The 15,000-nt window shown below is 43.9% G+C and overlaps 1 protein-coding gene across 3 annotated transcripts in view; it reads left to right on the forward strand.

Moving 5' to 3' along the window:
- The window catches only part of LOC108415151 (SH3 and multiple ankyrin repeat domains protein 1), a 153,520-nt gene that overhangs the window by 34,648 nt on the left and 103,872 nt on the right, over window positions 1-15,000 (forward strand). For all 3 annotated transcript variants that reach the window (XM_037536799.1, XM_037536797.1, XM_037536798.1), the window contains exons 2-3: window positions 4,057-4,613; window positions 14,064-14,267. In XM_037536799.1, coding sequence (XP_037392696.1) covers window positions 4,110-4,613; window positions 14,064-14,267 — 708 coding nt within the window. In that variant the 5' untranslated portion in view covers window positions 4,057-4,109. The remainder of the gene's footprint in view (window positions 1-4,056; window positions 4,614-14,063; window positions 14,268-15,000) is intronic.

A 15,000-nucleotide genomic window follows, 5' to 3' on the forward strand; every position in this document is an offset into this window, starting at 1 on the left:
GTTGGCCTTTATATTTTATGTAAACTTCATGAAGGATGGACCGAAATAAATGGCCAAAGATGACAGAACAATTTGGGTTCCATTAACTTGCATTGAAAGTAATGTAAGTTTTTTCCCCTCTCCTGTTAAGTTGCCTTAGGAGATACAAGATTTTGAACAGACGTTTTATGCATGCGATGTGTGGTTGGACTGTCCAACAGTACAAATCACATCAAATTCAGTATCAACAATGACTCTGTATTAAAGAGCTTAACTTTCCACGAGAAGAAAAAAACCTTTAACTCTTTTTTTTTTTATTATTATTTTCTTTTATTTGCAGTCTTTCTGGACCATTTCTATTGGTTCTTTCATGATATTTGAACACTATGAAAAAGGGAAACTGGAGTTTTTAAATTATGCAAAAGACTAGAAGATGAAGGGTTTTGTGTGAGCGCTTTATATACGTTAACTCTGTAATCTTCTCTAGTCTGTATGAATGCGGTTTCTCATTTTAGTTCACACGTTCTTTTCATTCCGTGTTCTGGGCTGCACTTATTACTGTATCTTAATATGAGCTCCGGTCAGTCTTGTACACGATATCTGTGGAACCTGAACTGGAGAAGGTCCTCCAGAGCCAGGACTCTGGACTTTGACCCTCATGACCTCCCGATTGTTTTCCTTCTTTCTGATTCTTCTCTCTGCTGTCTGGTCACCTATGACCTGGTTGGACCTACGAGTGGTTTTTAAAATGTGTGAAAGCTGCAGTTCAGTAGAAACGCTGTGGTTGGACTGACACCTTCCTCCTTTAGTGCAGGGATGGCGAGAAGTCAGGCTGCTTTTTATAGACTTCTCTATATAGGTCTGCTGCGGCTTCGCTGTGTCACGCAGCAGCTTTAGTGTGTGAACGCAGCCCCTGTGATGTGTTCATGTAATTGCTGGATATTTATCATGGTGCAGATCAGCTTTGGTAATGAAACTAATAAACACACTGCTGAAATTCGCCCAATAAGAACAGCTCCACCCTGGCATCTGACGGACCAGACTGAGGCTCTGGTTCGGCCTTTCTGCAGCAGTCACTAAGATATTAGCAGCTTGGATCAGTACTTCATGGTGACGTCACTTACAGGAACGCTGCTGTGTGTGGGGTTAAAGTTTTACTACTGAAATTACTCAAGGCTCTGCCAACCGAAACCACAAACTGCCTTGTTCTAGAACTTCCTCTTTCTTCCGCAAAAGTCCATATGAACACTGTTATCATGCCTGCTTGACCAGCGAGGCAGCCCAGGATCCTAAAGAGCAAATGAGGGATGAAAAAAGGGCCAAATAACATGAGAAAACAGGAAAAATGCTCAGTACATAAAAGACAAGTCTGATGGCAACTGACACTGAACAGCTACACTCTTTAAGGAGGCTTCTTCAAGGGTTCTTTAGTGAAGAAAATGGTTCTACGTAGAACCATGAACACTCAAAGAACCCTTTGCATGATCAAGTGGTTCTCTGCGGGGTGAAATGGTTTTCAGATTGACAGAGAAAGTGCTGTAGATGGTTCTATACTGAACCTTTGTGAAAAGGCCTCCATATAGCACCCATTTTGGTTCTACTATTGTAACAAGCTTGACATCATAACAATAGCAAGACCCTTTTTGGTGCCATAGAGATCCTTTAAAAAGATAAAATAAATAAATAAATAAATCAAGCTCAAAATAAGACAATAATAAGCATCGTTATTCACAATGAGCAACTTAATACAAGCCATATGTAAGTATTATGACGTCCACCTGTCAGGTTTCAGAGTTATAAAGTATAATAAGAGAGACATGAGGAAACGAAGTATAATGACATGTTGGGTATGTGGTTGTTGAGGTTTCAGTGTGTTTTGTCCTGAAATGAACTGAGGTTGAACCAGAATGGGGATAAAGCACAGTCTCTGTTTCACTGGGCAGACGGTTGGTTAGTCTGTTTACTGAAGGCGGTTTATTAGACTTCCTCAAAGTACTTTAGGTTTCAGTGTTGGACACACAGGCCTGCATTTCAGAAGATGCCTCATTTTTATATTCATGTTTTTCGTGTTTCATGAACAAACCACTCTATCTCCAGATCAGCAGTCAGTGGTACCAGCTGCACCTGAGGTTGACGGAGTTGGGATGTAAAGCATTGTATAGGATTTTGATTGGCACAGGTGCTTAAGGTGCACAGTAAACTAGCGTTTCGCTGCTCTCTGAGCAAAACCTTCCATCGTATATTATTGTTAAACTCCTATGTGGACAGTTTGATTTCACAGAAGTTTGATTTACTTGCAGTTATAGTGTTGTTTAAGTGTTCCCTTTATTTTGTTGAGCTGTGTGTATGTGTGTATATATATATATTACACACACACACATATTATGATGTAGTACAAAGACAACATACCAAATGTTGAGACATGAAAAGTATATGCCAGATGCCAACAACACCTTCCAAAAAAGTTGGAAGAGTTTCATCTTCTCGTCTTTAACAGCTCTGTCAGTGTTTGGGAACTGAGGAGACGCTGCTGCAGCTCTGACAGTGAAATGTTTTCTGTTCTTGTTTGATTCAGGATTTCAGCTTTTTTTTTAATGGAGCCTTCACAGATGAGCACGTCACCCAGGCCATGTGCACTAATGCCCCCTAAACCATCATGAATCCTGGCTTAGAACTGAGCACTGATAACAAGCTGAGTGGTCTTCAGCCCGGAGGACACAGTGTCCATGATTTCCTAAAGAATTTCAAATGTTGGTTCGTCGGACCGCCGGACACTTTTCCACTTCCCCTCAGTCCATTGTAAATGAGCTCAGGCCCAGAGAAGGTGGCAGCGTTTCTGGGTCCTGTTTATATTTGGGTTCTTCTTTGTGTTTTAGAGTTTAACAGCGTTTGTGGATGCAGTGATGAACTGTGTTCACAGACAGTGGTTTTCAGAAGTGTTTCTGAGCCCATGCAGTGATTTCCACTACAGAATCATGTCTGTTTTTAATGCAGTGCTGCCTGAGGGCCCAAAGATCACGGCCAGCAGATACTGGTGTTCAGCCTCGTCCCTCACAGACAGAGATTTCTCAAGATTCTCTGAGTCTTTAATGATGTTCTGCACCGTAGACTAATTTTACATTGAGAACTGAGCTGTTGAACTGTTGCAGTCTTTCACAAAATTCATATCTTCCTATAATCTTTGGTCAAAGTGTAATGACTTTAGTTCTGCCTCAAGCTTTTTCACTTTTGATATCGGAGAATTGGGCACACTGTTCTTTCAGGCAAGAAGGTTTGGGGTTCTACGTTACATATTTAGTGAAATCATATTAATCAGTCACATTTCACCTCCCGATCTATCATGGAGAGAACGCTCAGCTCCGAGACTCAACCACGTTTCGCTCCCAAATACCTCACTTGAGAATGGAGTATCGCTTCCAATTCACACTGTCTTTAAAAATCTGATCTTAAGCTGCCCGTAGCTTGTAAACGAGAACTCCCCAATCCTTGTTTACAGTGGGTGTGTTTTTGTTGTAGCATCACGTCTCTGATCACATATCAGTCAAATGGCCCTTTCTTGTTAAAGTCCAGTTTACTGGTGGAGTTACTTTTTAGCATTAGCCTCATAGCTCCAAAGCAAAAATAAGGAGCAAACTTCTGACACCAAATTTGTCTTGACTGATCAACTACTTTTAGGGTAAGAAGGGAAACTTTACATTTGATTATTTTAATAAATTATTGCATGAACCTGTCAGACAGCGCTGTTGGTTGACTGTAGGCTTACAGCATTTGGCAGGCAGTTTAATCATGTTGCAGAGGCAGATGAATGCAGTGCAGAGAGTCTTACTCAAGGACTCTTATTGGTAGATCATGGTGTCACCTGCTCACAGAATCAAACCCCAGGCAGCCATGTGGACGCCCACCATGTTACCCTGACCTTTACACAATGGAACCACGCAAAATATCGATTGATTGATTTTTACGTGGTTGCGTGATTCATCTCAGATATCCAATGCATGTGTTTGGTAGCAGCTTTAACCGGTAGCCTCACTCCTCTAATCTAACCCACCTCTCTTTCCTTCTTATCTCTTTCCGCAGTCTACCTTTGATGAGCTGCCACCTATAAGTGGTGACAACCATGTTATGTCGCCATGATGACCACATTGTTTGGTAACATAGCTCAGCAGCACAAAATGCTGGGGAATACAAAGCGTTTTTTTTCAGCCTCGGAGGACAAGGAAGGGGAGGATGAGGCAGAGGAGGAAGAGAGGAGGAGGAGAGAGAGGCAGAATGGAGTGATGGATGGAGAAGAAGAGAGTCAGAGAGGAGGCCGCCAGTCACGTGAGGGCAAGGTGGAGGGGCTAAAACCAGCTGCTATCGTGATCGGACGGCAAAGAGGGGACAGACAGCAGTGGGCGGCCAATCCCGGACACCGAGGCGTTCCTTACCCTTACTCAACCAATCAGGCGATACTTCACCATCAGCCAGCCAGCCAACCGCTTCCACTCACTCAGCAGCAGATTTACAAAGTCCTCACCAATCAGCAAGTTCGGCGGCGTCACATGGAACGCAGCATGACCACCATCAGCCCGCTGGAGGACACGTACCTGACCATGATGGTGTTCCGCATTGGGATACCGGATATAAAACAAACGGTCAGTGCACACAAACGCATGCACACCTGACCATGATGCCGAGATTTCACTGCTTGACTGACTGACTTACTGAGTGTCTGACTGACTGTGACTGCTTGATTGACTGACTTACTAAAAGTTACTGACTATGTGACTGACTGACTGAATGACTGCTTGACTGGCTGCTTGACTGACTAACTATGTGACTGACTGTTTGACTGACTGACTAACTGATTGGGTGACTGACTTACTAAAACAGCAACTGACTGTGACTGACTGACTGACTGCTTGACTGACTGACTGTTTGGCTGACTGACTGACTGTCTGTGACTGTCTGTGACTGACTGACTGACTATGTGTCACTGTGTCTGACTGTGACTGACTTACTAAAACAGCAACTGACTTTGTGACTGACCAACTGACTGCTTCACTGACTAATTATGTGATGGTCTGTTTGACTGACTGACTGACTGACTGACTGAGGGAGAACAAAGGTCTTAATGTAAACTGAAGACAGCTAGGCTAAGCTATGCTACAGGCTAAAAGAGAATAAGCAAGGCAACAACCAAGTTGAGACCAACTGCAAATTTAGGGGCTAAGCTAAGGAATGTGTTAATATCGAGGAAATGACGACGCCAAGTTGAGAGAAAAGGCTAAAGTAAGAGGAATAGCAAGGTAAGAAGACTAAGTTCAGCGTTTCATTATGAGAAGTTTGGTCTAGTCTGATTAAAGATCTGAGATGTAGAGAGCTGTGTGGATGGTTCTACTGAACTGGTTCTGAGTCGGAACTGAAACACATTTCAAACTTTTAACTGATCTTGAACTTTAGACTAAAACTCTTCTGCTCTGAGTGACCTAAACCTTAATTATGTTCATTTTATTGAAACTAATGACTGAATATTCCAAAACAATCATAACTCAACTCAACCTTACCAGGTATTTCAGGAGTGACTGTTTCAGTAGTTGCCCTGTGATGGACTGGTGACCTGTCCAGGGTGTATCCTGCCTTCTGCCCAATGACTGCTGGGATAGGCTGGGATACATTCAAACACTAAAAAGGGCTGAACTGCAGAAAATGAGAATTCTTAATGCTCCTCACCGACTTTCAGACTTTAACTTTCACATTTACTTCAAAACAATGGGACCTAACTACTCGTCATGTGGTCCTGAGGGGCAGGGATGCAGCCTCACTTCCTGCTCTGAAATTGCAGCTGGATGTGGTTTGGGATGGACTCCTCCCAAAAGAAAGTACCCTATAAATGATGGTGTATATATTTAGATTATTATTGTCTCTGCCTTGGGTGTAAATAGATCATAACTTAATCATTGTAAATATTTAAGATCTGAATATATTGTTTTTATACAGTTTTCTACTGTTGGGTCATAGTTTGAACTAATTCAAGACAATTGTCCATAGAAGAAAATGATCTTGCACTTTCCTAATGTAAATACACTATTTCCAAAAGTATCCAGTCACCCATCCAAATCACTGAATTCAGGTGTTCCGGTCTCTTCCATGGCCACAGGTGTATAAAGCCGAGCCCCTCGGCCTGCAGACTGCTTCTACAGCTATTAGTGAAAGAATGGGTCGCTCTCAGGAGCTCAGTGAATTCCAGCGTGGTGCCGTGATCGGACGCCACCTGTGCAGCAAGTCCAGTCGTGAAATTTCCTCACTACTAAATATTCCACAGTCCACTGTCAGTGGGATTATAACAAAGTGGAAGTGATTGGGAACGACAGCAGCTCAGCCACGAAGTGGTCGGCCACGTAAAATGACAGAGCGGTCAGCGGATGCTGAGGGGCATAGTGCGCAGAGGTCACCGACTTTCTGCAGAGTCAATCACTACAGACCTCCAAACTTCATGTGACCTTCAGATCAGCTCAAGAACAGCGTAGAGAGCTTCAAGGAATGGGTTTCCATGGCCGAGCAGCTGCATCCAAACCTTACATCACCAAGCGCAATGCAAAGCGTGGAATGCAGTGGTGTAAAGCGCCACCACTGGACTCTAGAGCAGTGGAGACGAGTTCTCTGGAGTGACCAATCACGCTTCTCCGTCTGGAGATCTGATGGATGAGTCTGGGTTTGGCGGTTGCCAGGAGACGGTACTTGTCTGACTGCATTGTGTGGAGGGGGGATCATGGTGTGGGGGTGTTTTTCAGGAGTTGGGCTCGGCCCCTTAGTTCCAGTGAAAGGAACTCTTAAAGCTTCAGCACCAAGAGATTTTGGACAATTTCTTGCTCCCAACTTTGTGGGAACAGTTTGGGGACGGCCCCTTCCTGCTCCAACATGACTGCACACCAGTGCACAAAGCAGGTCCATAAAGACGTGGATGAGCCAGTTTGGTGTGGAAGAACTTGACTGGCCTGCACAGAGTCCTGACCTCAACCCCATAGAACACCTTTGGGATGAATTAGAGCGGAGACTGTGAGCCAGACCTTCTCGTCCAACATCAGTGTCTGACCTCACAAATGCGCTTCTGGAAGAACGGTCAGAAATTCCCATAAACACTCCTAACCCTTGTGGAAAGCCTTCCCAGAAGAGTTGAAGCTGTTATAACTGCAAAGGGTGGGCCGACATCATATTAAACCATATGGATTAAGAATGGGACGTCACTCTATTTCATATGTGTGAAGCCAGACGAGCGAATACTTTTGGAAATAGTGTATTATTCAGCTCAGAAATTGTTGGTCACCTACTAAAGAGTTAATCCATCTGTGAGGGAAGTTTTTGGCCAATATGAGAGAATTTGAGGGTTGGTTTTCAGAAGAGGAATTTTGGTAATTCAGTTTCCCACTGATTTGAACAGGATGAGATGCTCTGCAGTTACAGATCTGAGTTTAACGTGGCTCTTTCAAGTTTATTCTACTTACTAAGCATCCTAAATAAACTTACATATTGGCATATGTATGATATCAGAACCATTGAGTTATTAAATCTTCATACTGATCAGACAGCAAACCGAGGTCTCCATGTCAGAGTGTTCCTGATGCTATACCAGTCAGTTTCCCCTCAAGCTAAATCAGATTCTGGAACACAGGGAAAAGACTGTTTAATCATTTGAGGCTCTGAAAGTGACACTGACAACTGCACACTCCCCCAGATGTGTTTATGGTCTGATTTATGAGCACTGTCAGACTGAAAGGTTTGATGCCTTTGTGATACAAAAATGCATTTTTCAGATGTTTGAACTGATGAGCCAAAACATAACTATATTTCTAACATGTTGTTGGTCCTCCGTGTGGTGCCAAAATGGTTCAAACTCACTGAGGCATGGACGCTACAGACCTCTGAAGGTGCCCACTAAGATTTCAGCAACACGTCCTGTAAGATGGAGCCACCACTGATCTGACTTCTTGTTCCAGCACAAACCACAGATACTCACTCAGATTAAGAACTTGGGATTTTGGAGGTCTTGGGCAACACCTTGAGCTCTTCATGTTCCTCAAATCAATCCTGACCAATGTGTGCAGTGTGTCCGGGGGCACTGCCACTGTTGGTGGGGAATGTCACTGCCATGATGGGGTGTACCTGGCACGAGGTGGATGGCGCCTGTCCAATTGATGTCAATGTGAATCCCAAATCCAGCGTTACCCAGTAGAACTTTGCCTAGAGGATCATATTATCTCCACCAGCCTGCCGTGTTCCCACAGTGCGTCCTGGTGCTTTCACTTCCCTCAGGTAAACACCACACACATACCTGACCATCCACATGCTGTAAAAGATCATATGACCTATGTATGCCTATTGAAGGTGGAGAGGGGTCAGCATGGGCTCTCTGACTACTCTTATGGCTGCACAACCCCATACACAGTAGGATGCAATGCATTGTATGCTGTGACACATTCCTCCCATAACCATCGTTGAACCAGGTGAAAAAGCCTTTATCACCTTCAAAAAGTGCTGTTGCACCAGATGTCATTCATGTTGAAGGTGAAGGAGCTTCCTGAAGTCCTCATGGAGAACATTTTTTAAATAACTCTCCAAAGGAAAATGCGACAGAGCCCCAGCAAAAAACCTCAAATGTCCCTGTCGGTACAACTGCTTCAATAGTACACAAAGGAAAGTTCATAGAACCACAATTGCTCTTCCTCAGACAGGAGCTCCAGGCAGGGTTTCTCTCAGACTAGTGAAGGTAAGAGACTCTGGCAGTCACTCAAAGAGCTGCAGGATGACAAAGCAGCAGAACAACATTTTCACAGAGAACGATAAGTAATTAACTGCATCTTGATCATCACTTCCTACACACCACACTAAACTCAAAAGAAGCACAGAGCTGCACGTCCAAATCCGTGCTTTTTAGGATTGGTGAATGGAGAAGTTCACCGTTGAGATGTTGCTGCTCCAGCAGGCCACTATGTAAAAGATGGCGCATGCAACCATAGTGTCGAAGAAGGTCCACAGGAGGACCGGTCCAGTCTATTGTTGAGGTGAAATCCCAGTTCCTTATAGAAGTCCACTCTCTCAATGTGCCTTTTCTGGATGCTCACTGGTGGAGGGAGGTGACTGCATCTGCTAACATCCAGCAACATCTCTTTGGTCTTTTCCGCATTGATCATGAGGCGGTTCCTCAGACACCAGTCCACAAAGTCCTGGCTCTCTGTCGTCTTCTTGGACTGAGGCTGAAGGGTTGGCCGTATGATCCTAAGAACAGTGAAGTGCGAAGGTAGGACGATCATGATCTGAGGCTGCTTCTCTGCAAAGCTCCTCTGGAGCAATGTACCATTTCAACAAGACAATGACTCAGAATATACTAGAATAACTCAAGGCTGGTTCATAAAGGAGGTAAAGGTGCTACAGCGTCTAGCCAATCAGCCAACTGGCCAAAACTGAACCACAATGCTGCAAAACCCCAATTATAACTTACTGTAGAAGTCTCAAAGCTGTAATGAAGTACTTCGGTTATTAATGTCAGGGGTGTGAATACGGTCTCTGTTATGCTTACGAATACATGCATTTCTGTTCTTGCTTAGAAGTACAAAGTTAAAAGGCTTTAGGTGTGTTTTGCCATTTAAACTCTGTGCACTGGATGTTTTTTTTTACATGACGTAAACAAAAGTATCTGAATACTTTTTTTTCTCCCTGTATGTTCTTGTTCATGCATTTCTTGTTTAAAAAGGTAGTTTGTGAAGTAAACATCAACAATTTTGGTCTTTGTTTGGTCACAGTCTTTGCATATCTACATGTGTCAGGCTCCAGTCCTCGCGGGCTGAAACTCTGCAGGCTTCAGCTCACGGCTTCATTAAACACACCTGATTCAGCTCATCGCCTAATTAGCAAGACCTTCATGAACTGAATCCGCAGTGTTAGATGGGCGATCGCTGATCTCCATCGCACTTTGGCCTGGAAGGTCCCCAGTTTGACACTTCTGAACTAAACGGGTGAGAAATCATGTGATTAATGGAGGGAACAAATTAAATAGCGGAAATGGACACGTCTCTGAATCGGTCCTGAAAGGTTAAGGCTTTCGTTTCATACAAAATTATTTTCCAAAGGGCAGAAATCGTGCGTGTGGAGGGGTTGGGGTTGGGGTGGGGGTGGGGGGGGTTAATTGGTTTCAGTCCACAGCTCCTGCTGACCTGTTTCAGCAGCAGGCCTGTGGGACAGGCAGAAAGGCATTGTGGGGTAATATGAACAACATGACAAATGAAGTTACAGCGTGAGAGGAGGAAGGTCTTAATGAACGAGTGTGTGTGTGTGTGTATATTGATTTCTGGAGTTTGGCTCAATGAAGGAGAGAACAGAGGGGCTCAGACAGTTTTAATAAAGCCCCCCCCCCCCCCTCTCTCTCTCTCTCTGTCTCTCTCTCTCTCTCTCTCCCTCCCTCTCTCTCTCCCTCTCTCTCTCTCTCTCTCTCCCTCCCTCTCCCTCTCTCTCTCTCCCTCCCTCTCTCTCCCTCTCTCTCTCCCTCTCTCTCTCTCTCTCTCTCTCTCTCTCTCTCTGTCTCTCTCTCTCTCTCTCTCTCCCTCCCTCTCTCTCTCCCTCTCTCTCTCTCTCTCTCCCTCCCTCTCCCTCTCTCTCTCTCTCCCTCCCTCTCTCTCCCTCTCTCTCTCTCTCTCTCTCTCTCTCTCTCTCTCTCTCTCTGTGTCTCTCTCTCTGTGTCTCTCTCTCTGTCTCTCTCTCTCTCTCTCTCTCTCTCTCTCTCTCTCTCTCTCTCTCTCTCTCTCTCTCTCTCTCTCTCTCTCTAATCCTCCCCTGTGGTTTGGTGTGTTCTGCACTGATACATTACTGCAATAACAAAAGCTTTACACCTCTAATGAACCAGTTGCCATGCCGATACTGCTGACCTCACACACGTACACACGCATTCTTGGCATTATATGGGGGATATAGGGGTAAGTAGCATAAAAATGTTCTGTGTATCTCGTGTTTTGTTTTCATGCATTATTCAGGTTAAAAATGGTCCTGAATTTGTAGGTTCAGTGTTTTATTTTTTTAACTGAAGGAGAATTGCAGAGAGGTGCAAACTCTAAAGCAGTTGGTAATTATTTTGGGTAACATGATGGTATTAACTGGGTAAGTGTTTGGTACTTCCACAGTACTGTTTGATTATGTTGGGTATGGAGTAGCGAGTGTGTATATAATATAATATATTTAATAAAGTGCAGTCTTATAAGATTTACAGTATAAACTTTTATTAGCTCTGCACTAAACTGAATATGAGCTGTAAAAGAAAGCAATGATTCTTATTGTGGTTCTAATCGTTGTTTAATCTAATTTTAATAATAAATTAGGATGCTGTGTGAATAAATGTAAATAAAACAGAATGCAATGATTTGCAAATTTCATAGACCTACATTTCATTCACAATAGAAAATAGACCACAAATTAGACATTGAAGGTGAGACATTTTACCACTTCAGGAAAAACATTAACTCATTAGTACTTGATGGCCGCAACACATCTCAAAACAGTTGGGTCTTCTTTGCCAGATTTTTCGTTTCATGATGCACCAAGTGTTTTCTGTTGGTGAAAGATCTGGACTGGAGGCCGGTCAGTTCAGCACCTTCACCTCTTCTGTGAAGCTATGCTGTGGTGAAGGATGCAGTATGTGGTTTATCATCTTGCTGAAATAATCAAGGTCTTCCCTGAAATCTGATCAAGCCTTTCCAGATGTGTAAGCTGCTCACACCATAGGCACTAATGCATCTGCAGACCATCAGAGATGCTTTTGAGCTGGATGGACCGACTCCTCTCGAGTCCGCAGGACATGTCGTCCATGGTTTCCAAAAAGTATTTAAAATTTTGATTCATCTGACCCCAGAACAGTTTTCCATTTTGCCTCAGTCCACTTTAAATGAGTTTTGGCCCAGAGAAGGCGGCAGCGTTTCTGGATCGTGTTGACATATGACTCTTCCTTTCATGATCCAGCTTTAACCTGCATTTGAGGCTTTCACAGCGAACTGTGTTCACAGACAGTGGTTTCTGGAAGTGTTCCTGAGCTCATGCAATGATTTCCACTACAGAATCAGGCCTGTTTTCAATGCAGTGCCGCCTGAGATCCCGAAGATCACGAGCGTCCAGTACTGACCATCGGCCTTGTCCCTTGTGTACAGGGATTTCTCCAGATTCTCTGAGTCTTTTGATGATATAATGTACTGTAGATGGTGGAACATCAGAAGTCTTCACAATTTTACTTTGAGTAGCGTTTTTCTGAAATAGTTCCACAATTTTTAGATGCAGTTTTTCACAGGTTGGTGAACCTCTCCCCATCTTTGCTTCGGAGAGACTCTGCCTCTCTAAAATGCCCGCTTGTCACGTGAGTTCTCTGTAAAATTAGTACCACTTACTTTTCCAGTCTTTTATTGGCCCTGTCCCAACTTTTGTGAGATGCATTGCTGCCATCAAGTTCTAAATGAGCTAATGTTTTTTCATGAAATGGTAAAAAGTCTCATTTTCATCGTCTGATCTGTGTTCTATGTTCTATTGTGAATAAAATCTGGGTCTATGAGATTCACAAATCACTGCATTCTGGTTTTATTTACATTTGTTTACATTTTACGCATCGTCCAACTTTTTTGGAATTGGGGTTTTATATTTTGCCACCATTTCACACCGTATGACTTCACTGCTACTTGGTAGTGTTTCTAATGCACTTTCTTGCCTAAATGTGTGATGTTACAGTGAAATTTGTTGTGAATATGTTTGATGGTATAGTGTAGTGGGTAACACTTCTGCCTCCTACACTTGGGCAAGACTCCTAACACTACCTTCACCTACCCGTGTAAAATAATCAAGCTATAAGTCGCTCTGGATAAGAGTGTCTGCCAAATGCCCAAAATCGAATGTAAATGAACTGTGTTGTTACTCTAAATGTGTATGAGGTATTTTACTTACTTGTCCATCAGTGAGAAGCTGTTCAGCCAAATGATGAGCCAAAACGTTATGACCACTCACAGATGAAGCAAATAATCCTGATTATCTTGAAACAATGTCCAGATCTGGGATAAAGTAGACAGTAAGTGAACAGTCAGTTCTCATGCAACAGAAATAGGAATATGTCGACAGTGCCTACAGTGGAAGAAGATCTGATGAGGCCGGTTTTCTTTTATATCACATGGGTGGTTGGGTATATGTGCCATTTATCCAGGGAAGTGATGGCACCGGGATGCGCTGTTGGAAGAAGACAAGCTGGTGGAGGGAGTGTGATGGTGTGGGCAATGTTCTACTGGGGAAACCCTGGGTTCAGCATTCATATGGACATCAGTTTGACACCTGTCTAAATATCATTGTGGACCAGATCCAACCTTTCTTGGCCTTCCACACTGCAACCTTGTTACAGATTTGAGGGTTCGAGGAACATGATAAAGACTTCAAGGTGTCACCCTGACCTGAGATCTCAATCCGATTGAGCACCTGTGAGATGTACTGGAACAAGAAGTCAAGGCTTAAATGATCTGGTGCTAATGTACAGGTGCCAGATACCACAGGGCATCTTCAGAGGTCTTTGAGTCCATGCCTTGTAAGAGTGGATCAGACAGAGTTTTTGAAACACTGTGTCCACTCACTGTCCACTCTATTAGACCAGTCCTACCTTGTCGGTCCACCTTGTAGATGTAAAGTCAGAGACGTCAGCTCATCTGCTGCTGCACAGTTTGTGTTGGTCATCCCCTAGTCCTTCATCAGTGGTCCTGCCCACAGGACGCTGCCCACAGGACGCTGTTGGCTGGATGTTTTTGGTTCTCAGTCCAGCAGCTGAGAATGACCCACCACCCAAACAGTACCTGCTCTGTGAGGGTCCATGGGGGTCCTGACCACTGAAGAACAGGGTAACAGAGTATCAGAGAAACAGATGGACTACAGTCTGTAACTGTAGAACTACAGAGTGAAGCTATGTGGTCCTGGTAAGATGGACAATGAATGGAGTTGTTCCTAATAGTGGTCAGTTGGTGTGTGTAATATATATAATATGGGGTGGATGTATGACCCCACATACTGACTGACTCTGTGTGTGTGTGTGTGTGTGTGTGTAGAAGTGTTTGAGGTTTGATCCCGATGCGACTGTGTGGAGTGTGAAGCAACAGGTGATGTGCTCTCTGGGTGAATCCCTGTGGGATGTGTATAATTACGGCCTTTTCCAACCAGCCGGAGAGGGGCGGGATGCCTGCTTTCTGGAGGAGGAGCGATCGCTGCGAGAATACCCACAATTCCTTGAGAAGGGTGTGCCTTACCTGGAGGTACTGTAACTACATCACTCACACACTACCCACCAAAAATCAACACAATCCAGAGCGTTCTTAACAGTTCATCTGAAAGTGGCCAAGCTGTTTGGCGTCTGAAGGTGCGTAGTTTGCGTAGTAGTTATTACTGATGATGAAGTCCTTCAGGTGAATCAGTGGAGCAGGTGAACTACAACACTAGAGCCGGACATTCTGGACTGTACAAGCAGTTCATAGGACTGTGGAGTCCATGAGGGGCTGCTGCAGTGTCCACCATCGGTCACAGGGGGCACTGTGAATCTATCAACCCCTTCACTGATGAGGATCTATTGACGTCATCTCTCCATAGTGGAAAGCTAGTAAGGCATAAACGGAGAAAGAATAGTGTTTACCATTACATGAAAGGCACCATGGGTATTGTAGTTTAAATGACTAGTTTGACAAATAATCAAATGTACTGTATTCCCTTAATCACCTCAGTTGAGCAGACCAGATGTTTTTTGTGGTCTACTTTTTGTCCACAAATGGCTCAAACAGCAATTTATGACATTGTTTTTACTTATTCTTGTTCATTTTTGCCTAATTTACCTCATCTAATATTTCCACCTGCTACCTGTTGGCTAACACTGCATTGAGTGACCGGTGGAGATGGAGACCCATCCTATTCCCCCACCAAAGAGAGCAAGGACAATTTGCTGCCTTGGACTTAGAAGGACACACACATGGCTTTGGCCTCACCGGAGAACAGTCT

This window comes from Pygocentrus nattereri, chromosome 3 (genome assembly GCF_015220715.1).
Source record: "Pygocentrus nattereri isolate fPygNat1 chromosome 3, fPygNat1.pri, whole genome shotgun sequence".
Classification (NCBI taxonomy): Eukaryota; Metazoa; Chordata; class Actinopteri; order Characiformes; family Serrasalmidae; genus Pygocentrus; species Pygocentrus nattereri.